Source organism: Arachis hypogaea, chromosome 10 (assembly GCF_003086295.3).
Source record: "Arachis hypogaea cultivar Tifrunner chromosome 10, arahy.Tifrunner.gnm2.J5K5, whole genome shotgun sequence".
NCBI classification, from domain to species: domain Eukaryota; kingdom Viridiplantae; phylum Streptophyta; class Magnoliopsida; order Fabales; family Fabaceae; genus Arachis; species Arachis hypogaea.
The window spans coordinates 91890220-91898785 of NC_092045.1; the positions used below are offsets into that span (position 1 = coordinate 91890220).

Here is an 8566-nt window from a genome sequence, read left to right on the forward strand (position 1 = left end):
AACGATAGTCGGGACCAACTTTCAAGATATACTAAAAATATTCCTTGCATGCTCACTTCATCTGTCACGTATTTTGTTTGAAATTGAACGAACTCACAAAAAAAATATAGGATATCTGTACAAAATACATAACACTCTCCTACATATTTGAGAATCCATATTCTCACAAATTACACCTTTTAGTTCTTCAAATGACAGTGTGAATGAAATAATAATATCTAATGAATTTTCACATACAAATTTCACTCCTTCAGATGTTTGTAATAAAATCTGTTCATGATAATATATTTTTAACATAACTCTATCATCCATGATAATATACTCACATTGAACACTCTCAGCTTTGGTATTAATTTTTTTGAAACACCGGAGAAGAAGAGAAGGAGCTTTAGAAGATTTAAAGATTGTGAGAAGAAGAAGAAGATGAAGTGGAAAGCTCAATTAGGGGATTGGATATATATAAACATTAAAATCGGATCGTCCGACCGCCTTTTTTACTATTTCAAATTTTTGAAGAACCTAAATCAGACCGTCCGATTAGAGTTGCGTCGTAGCAAAGAAAAAGTGCATGCATAAATTTGTGGATCCGATTTCCTTAGCCAAAAAATTTTTTGTTTTATATACATAAAATCGATGAATCCGATTTTTTTAGCTAAAAAAGTTTTTGTTTTGTATGTATGAAATTGGTGGATCCGATTTCTAATAAAAAAATTGTTTACTCAACATAAATTAAACAATTCGATTTGTATTCTCTTCTCTCCTCAAAAAATTAGACCATCTTTTTTTTTGTCAATTTACTGTTTTCACAGCAATATATAACACCTCTAACGTCCATAACATTATGTTTCACCACACTAAATTTCATATCCAAAAAATTAGTCCATATAGATACAAAAGAGAGAAAGATTGGTGTGATGATTTAATTAAAAACTTGGTTTAAAAATCACTTAAAGGCCTAATCTTATTGAATATTTTATTTCTTATCTACACTGAGCCTGTTACATTCGGATAAAAAGTTACTAGTGTGAAAAGCATTACTGCATAAGTAAACTAAAAAGAATTTGAACGTGCAGTATTATCATTCCTAAGAGAGGAGACAGAGTTAACAGCAGACATCACACACGTACGCGCAGACACAGCACTCAAAACAAGAGCGTTCTCTCTCTATCTCTATCTAAGCAATTGCCACGTCACTTATCCATCCAACCACCGTTAGCCGTCCCCTCTTTCTCTCTCTCTACAGTCTACAATTCCATCCTTCCTTAGCTGTTCTTCTACTGTACCCCCCTTTTTCTCCTTTCTCTCTCTCTCTGCTTCGTCGTTTCTTCCTCCACTTCCTTCTACAACGACAAAACACAAAACCTACCCCTTAACTTCCTCTTTTCCTTCTTCTTTGAAGAGTCCTTCTCACTTTCTCCCACCAAACAAATTAAACGCTCCCTCTTTTCTTCTTCTTCTTCTCTATTTTTTTCCCAATTTAGAATGCCCACTTGGTGGAGTAAAAAGTCCAGCAAGTCCAAGCAGCAGCAGCAAGAACTGCAGCAGCCACATCAGCATGGAGGAGGAGGAGTTCGTCAATTCACCTTCACCAGATCAAACAACAACGTTTCTTCTTCTCTTTCACCTCCCAGTAAGGCCAAATCCGACAAGCCCAATCACAGCTTCGACGAAACCCTCTCCCGCAACTCACCAAGGGTCAGCAGAGACTTCTCTTCTACCCCCGCCGTAGCTTCCTCCGCCGCCGCCGCCGCCGCCGCCGCCGGAGGCTCATCCTCCGGATTCTCATGCTTCGATTCCGACGGCGACAAGAGAGGCCACCCCTTGCCTCGCCCCTCTGTCTCCTCCACCCAAAGCTTCGGCAACGACCAAGGCCTTGTATTCGGATCTGCCTCCGTCTCTGGTTCCAGCGTTAGTTCCACGGGCTCCGTTGATGATCAACAACCCACCTCTCGATACACTCGTATAGATGCAACCAGGTTCGTTATTTTCCAATCATGATTTGGTTTCACTACTTCCCTAATTTTATTTTATTTTCCCTAATCCTAGTACTTATGGTGAAACTTAGTTTGATTGATTGATCCGTTTTATTGTTCTGGTGTTAATGAAAAGGTTAAGTGTAATTATTGATCATTGATCAGCTAAAGTTAGTTACTTTTACTCCGGAGCCTTAGTTACAGGACTCTGCTTTTTTTTTTTCCCCCTTTCTTTCTTTTTCCTTTTGTAGTTAGACCATAATTGCTTTCATGTATGGGATCCTTTTTTGGTTTTACATACACTCTCACATGATTGCTCACTTTTCTTCCCCTTCAGTCTTTCACCCTTTTCTTGCCTTCTACTTTCCTTCTCCTTTTTTTTTTCTTTCAACTTTTCTCTTCCGTTTTAGTTATTAACCTCTAAAAGGGTTCTCTCACGCATTCTGTGTGTATGTCTGCTCATGCTTTATTGCAATTCTTCCCCATTCAGATTAGGGTATTGTGGTTCTGTTCTGCGACTGGTGATTTACAATCCGTGCTTTGGAGAATTATTTAGATTAACTGGCGATTTGGAAATTTGCAATTTGCAGACTTCATGTATTGATTCATTTGAGGGAAAAATGAAGATCTGAATCTTGAGGGATAGATTTGTTAATACTACATCCCGTCCTTTTTCTCCCCCTTTTACTGATTATGGAATCTTACTTAATCATTCAAGTTGATTTAGGAGACATTAATGCAAAGATAAATGCACCTTACTTTTCTTACATAATTTTCATAATTCATTTAAGCCTACGAGATGGTTATGATTATAAAATATCTGGGACTGATAAGTGATAATCTGTGCACATATTTTAGCATTGATTGACAATGTAAGGAAGAGAAACATGCAGTTTGCAATTTTTTTTTATAAGGGTGTGGTTCAGTGTTGTTCTAGAGTTTTATGCTAAACTAATCTATGCCATTTTTCTTTATGGTAGAGGACAAAGTGACATAAAGTTCAATGCAAGGTCAAAAAGCCCGGGTCCTGGTTCAAGAGGGCCCACCAGCCCTACATCACCGCTTCATCCGAGGTTACATGTTTTGAGTCTTGACTCCCCTACATGCAGGCAAGAAGATGGAAAGAGTGAGTGTCATCCGTTGCCTCTTCCGCCGGGTTCTCCAACTAGTCCTTCTTCTCTTTCCAATTCCAACACAAAACCAAATGGACTTCCAGAAAACACCACATGTAATCCATCCAAGTGGAAGAAAGGAAAGCTGCTAGGACGGGGTACATTTGGGCATGTATATGCTGGATTCAATAGGTAATCCCCCTTTTGAAGGAAATTTAAGGTCAATTTTGAATTCCCTTTTAGATTAGCCTTCCACTACCTATTCTTATGTATAATTTTCAATCCTAAAATTCTTATATTGCAACTTTCACAGTGAAAATGGACAAATGTGTGCAATAAAAGAAGTCAGGGTTGTTTGTGATGATCAAACATCAAAAGAGTGCTACAAACAACTTAATCAGGTACGTCATAAGTACAAAGCATGATGCAGTGACTATAAATTATAACACTTATTAGGAAGATATTCTTCTCACAGTTGATTTGGATTTTGATTTAATATGCACATTATCATACAGTGGTCTATAAATTATAACACTTACACCAATCAATTGCAGGAGATACTCTTGCTTAGTCAGCTTTCACATCCGAATATTGTTCAATACTATGGGAGTGACTTGGTATGCCTAAAATATCAAAGTTTAGAATTCTTTATATCATGTACGTACATATTATAGCAATGTGCACACATAGAAATTTGAAAAAACAAAAATTGATGAATGGGATCCATTTATGAATAATATATATGGCGTGTTTGCAGGGAGAAGAAACACTTTCAGTTTATTTAGAATATGTTTCCGGTGGTTCGATTCATAAATTACTTCAGGAATATGGGGCCTTTAAGGAGCCTGTTATTCAAAATTATACTAGGCAGATTGTCTCTGGACTTGCCTATCTTCATGGTAGAAATACAGTGCACAGGTAACGTGACCATGCCTGCTCTATTTATAACATGAAGTTGCTGTTTCTTTACTCTTGATCAAATAGTTTATCACTTTGTAATTTTGTTTCACAGGGATATCAAGGGGGCTAACATACTAGTTGATCCAAATGGTGAAATCAAGCTGGCAGACTTTGGAATGGCTAAACATGTAAGTGTATCATATGAACAAAGAATGAAATTTCTTCTAGATTACTTCAATAGCGAATCATATTTATTATTTGTGGTACATACAAGTTATACAATGTACAAGTTGTATTAGAGGGTGAAACCCCAAAAAATACTCGTTTTCCTGAAGGTTGGAAATTTTTGTAGATTTGCACATATCTGTATGTGGCAAGAGAATTTTCCCTCCTCTCTCTCTAACAGTTATGTACACTCACATAGATAAGGAGAGATGAAAACACATTGATTCTGTTATTTTATTAATAAGTTGGAGCTGTATCACCTGAGAATATATACCAAGCAAAGCTAGTTTGGAGAGCGATGTATAATTTTCTCTGTTGGTTGATTTCTGATGGAGATCATCTCTGAATTATGGCTGTTCTGAACCAGATAAATGCTTCTTCCTCAATGCTTTCTTTCAAAGGAAGTCCATACTGGATGGCCCCTGAGGTAAATATTTCCTCCGGTTTTAGATCTTGAAATTTCTTTCGGAGAAAAAAAATTCCCTATACTTCAGTTTCTGCTGTACATAGTACGTTATCCTGATTTTTGCTATCTTAGGTTGTAATGAATACAAATGGCTATAGTCTTCCTGTTGATATATGGAGCTTGGGATGCACAATTCTTGAAATGGCGACATCGAAGCCTCCTTGGAGTCAATATGAAGGGGTGAGCTATTCAATATTTTATAACTACATTCATTGACATTGCTTGTGATCCTGTTTCAAGATAAAAAGATCAAAATCATTATTTTCACATGTTTGAAACAGGTAGCAGCAATATTCAAAATTGGTAACAGCAAAGATATGCCTGAACTTCCTGAGCATCTGTCGAATGAGGCAAAGAACTTCATCCAGTTATGCTTACAAAGAGATCCATTGGCTCGCCCAACAGCTCAAATGCTGCTAGATCACCCATTTATTCGAGATCAGTCGGCAACAAGAGCTGCAAATGTCAGCATAACCAGGAGTGCTTTCCCCTATATGCTTGATGGGAGCCGGACACCGGTATAGTCTTTGATTATTTTGCATAGTTTGTATTTTGTAGCTGACCTTATATGTGCTTGAGGCTTTAGTATGCTTTGTTGTTTGGCTTAACTGTAGGGAACAGATTAATTGGAAAACCTTAACATAGTTTGGGGTGATAAGTGATGACTGATAAGGAAATATGTTACCATTTATCTATACTGTATTAGTGGAGTGTATAACTTCATAGAAGATTTGCTGCCATATAATTCTAGTTTTGACTTGAACGAAAAATATTTGATCATAATTGATTGTTTGGATTTATTTGCAGCCACCTGAGATTTTTTCAAATAAAACAAATGCAACTTCATTTGATGGAGACTATGCAACAAGGGCAGCCCCTCCAGCCTCGCGGGCTGTAAGGAACCAAAGGTAAAACACCCACAACCTGTTGTTTTTTAGAGAATATAACTATAACTATGTTAGTTACTTGGACTAACCAGCTATTGTAATTTGCTTGTTCAGAGATAACTCAAGAATGATCACATCATTACCCGTATCTCCTTGTTCAAGTCCATTGCGGCAGTATGGATCAGCACACAAGAGCTGTTTCCTTTCACCTCCTCATCCAACTTACACATTGATGGGACAAAATACCCTCCCGTCATATCCGTTGAGATCGAATGCCGCCTTCACTCTTGATCCTTGGCACGAAACATCTCCATACAGATCCCACCACACACCTGGTGGATCCCCAAGATCGAGACTCATTTGAGTTGCCACCATTGTAAATTCCGCTAAAATCTTCCAGTGTTTTCCCCAGCATGCATTGTGACCTCTGGTTGAACTTCAATCTCTACAAAAGCAAACTTTTTCCATAAAAATATTCGGGTCCATTTTCACTACTGATGAGGTGAAGGATATAAGAAGGAGAACTCAATGCAAGGTATAGAGACCTAGTTCAATGTACCAATTTATTGATTATTGTAAATGCAAGGTGTAAGGTGTTCTCTGTCTGTAGCAACGCTGATGTTGTATATTCATAGTTCATGGCAGAAGGGAAAAGAGAGTAATTTTTCCATACATACTCTTTTTCCATTTTTTAAATTATATAGTTACTAGTTCAGACTCAAGACACTGACTAGTGTATTGGCTTGGAAGAGTTCGTTTATCCCGAATGCCAAAAAAATATTTGAAAGTGATTATATCACTCATTTGAATTTATTTAGTTTTAGTTTTAGTTTCAGCTTTACCATAGTAAGTGTTTGGTTAGTGGGTGTGTTCATTTAGAATAAATGTCTATTTCGGTTCCGAAGGACAAAGCGTTCCCTAACGATTGGAAATTGACCAAGCGGACCTCAAACACCTAAGAAAATGGTTATGGCAGCCCCTGCGACCGGTTGGGAGATGGTGGAGTGCTAACCTGTCAATTTCTCAGTCACGTGGATTTTGTTCCTACCAAATTGGGACAAATTGACCCCTTCCTAGCGTACGAAACGTCATCCTTGTCTCAAGCTCCTATAAATTAGGGTTTGGGTCGTTGTAGCCATAGTTGGAGAACGTGTATTCTGCAAGTCATGGCTGATGAAGATGAGGGTTCTTACTCAAAGACGCAGAAACGAAATGGAAGCCCAAGCGCGCAGCGAGGGTTTGAATGCGATGTTGGCTTGATTGAGAGCTTCAGGAGAGGGGCGAATAGGAGGAAGAAAAGGGGCGAATAGGAGGAAGAAAAAATTTACAGCACCTACCTGTAACTGCGAAATATATGCCATCTTATTAGAGTTAAGTACCATGGACAACCCAAACAAACTTTTTCGAATGCTCCTATTTTAAGGTAATTTCGGTTTGATTTTGGACCTATTCTGCTAATGGTTATTTATGTCGATTTCTTTCTTTTCACTCTCAGCAAGTAAATGTATTTTTACATACCAAAGCTCCTCTTTGCAAATTCTTTGCTTGGTTGGACAAATATGTGACATCTTTTCATGGTAAAGATATAACGAGTTCTAATGAATTGGTGAATCAAATGAAGAGATTGGAAGAGAAGTTGTGATCTCAGGAGATGTTGATGGAAAAGGACATAGTAGGGATAAAATCTCATGGTAGCACTAAATGCAGGACTATTTCCACATTGATGTTTGGAATTGTATTGACATTGTCATTTTTGGCTTTATTTAGTGCATTGTATGCTTGAATAATTGTACTTATGGTGTAAGAAATAGGTTAGGATATCAAATTAGAGTTGTGTGATGGACCTGTTTTGTGGAGAAATGGAGTTTATGTGAAATATGCATTTTGCAAATTGAAAATAAAAATGTGATGCAAGCCCTTATGCTTTAATCATCACCTGCATTGGTTGGTAAGTACATTGCATTAGATAAATCAAGTAGACAGCAGTAAGGACACTACTAATCAAATTATAACGAAAATAACAAATAAGTGCATTTAAGGTTTGAGTAATGTGATATATTACCACCAAAATACATAACCAAAACAGAAGCAATGTCTAAGCCAATTTAGCATTGCTGCATGACGGAGGGATTAACGTCGGTCTAGAATTTATTAATAGAATTTCATTGTAAGTATAGTCCAAACAGATAATTAATTCTCAAAATCAAACTTTAATTTGATTTTCATAAGTGCAAACCAATAAAAAAAACGAAAGTATTAGATCTTAGGTCGTCACTCAAAAGAACTACAATGAGGTATGCGTATTATCAGTTATGAGCATACGGAGGTTTGCAGATAAACAGACAGAAAATTAAATAACAAGAAAGTAAAACCAACAACGGAAGGAATATAAAGGCTAAAAGACATTCCTGGTAAGGTTTGAGAGTCAAAGCTTCCTTTCCAAGTCATTGACCACAAATATAGTGATTATCTAGAGTTAATTCCATTTAGTCATCTCCAATATTGGAAGAAAGTCAAATAAGCATAGTCAGTCTTAATCCATAGGTCTTACTCGTCAATGGAAACAAGAACAACTAACAACCATAAATCATCAATCAATATTGGACATCAATTAATCTTTCATCACTAACCACAACATGACATTTATAAGAGCAAACTCAATTAGTCAACCTTTAATGGTGAGATAAGTCAACCGAGCTCAATCAATCACAATCCATAGGTCTTACTCATTAATGGAAACAAGATTAATTGAAATCCCCAAATTGTCAATCAATTTGGACATTAGTGACTCAAGGTCATCTCAACTCAAACACTCAATTCTAAGTTAAGAGTGTAAAAATCTACTCTAAAACCAAGAGAAGCATTTTTACAAACACTTGGAAGGCATAAAAGTAAAGCAAGATAAAATTTCAATAATAATAAAATCTAAAGCTATCAAATATAAGATAGCAATAATCAATAATTAAAGGAAGCAATAATAATCATGAAAACATAAATTGCATT

The 8566-nt window shown here is 36.7% G+C and overlaps 1 protein-coding gene across 1 annotated transcript; it reads left to right on the forward strand.

Moving 5' to 3' along the window:
• The first annotated feature begins 1135 nt into the window (after positions 1 to 1135).
• On the forward strand, positions 1136 to 6398 carry LOC112715925 (mitogen-activated protein kinase kinase kinase 3). The gene is made up of 11 exons (XM_025767755.3): positions 1136 to 1976; positions 2954 to 3277; positions 3399 to 3486; positions 3640 to 3702; positions 3843 to 4003; positions 4098 to 4173; positions 4578 to 4637; positions 4749 to 4856; positions 4958 to 5194; positions 5484 to 5584; positions 5678 to 6398. Exons 1-11 carry the CDS (start codon positions 1483 to 1485, stop codon positions 5925 to 5927), a joined length of 1962 nt encoding a protein of 653 aa, XP_025623540.1. The 5' UTR covers positions 1136 to 1482; the 3' UTR covers positions 5928 to 6398.
• Positions 6399 to 8566: the final 2168 nt, after the last annotated feature.

Coding starts and splice junctions, on each gene's coding strand:
- LOC112715925 (XM_025767755.3), top strand. CDS start 1,483: ATGCCCACTTGGTGGAGTAAAAAGTCCAGCAAGTCCAAGCAGCAGCAG. Junction 5,195..5,483: donor TTGATGGGAGCCGGACACCG/GTATAGTCTTTG, acceptor ATTTATTTGCAG/CCACCTGAGATTTTTTCAAA. Junction 5,585..5,677: donor CGGGCTGTAAGGAACCAAAG/GTAAAACACCCA, acceptor TTGCTTGTTCAG/AGATAACTCAAGAATGATCA.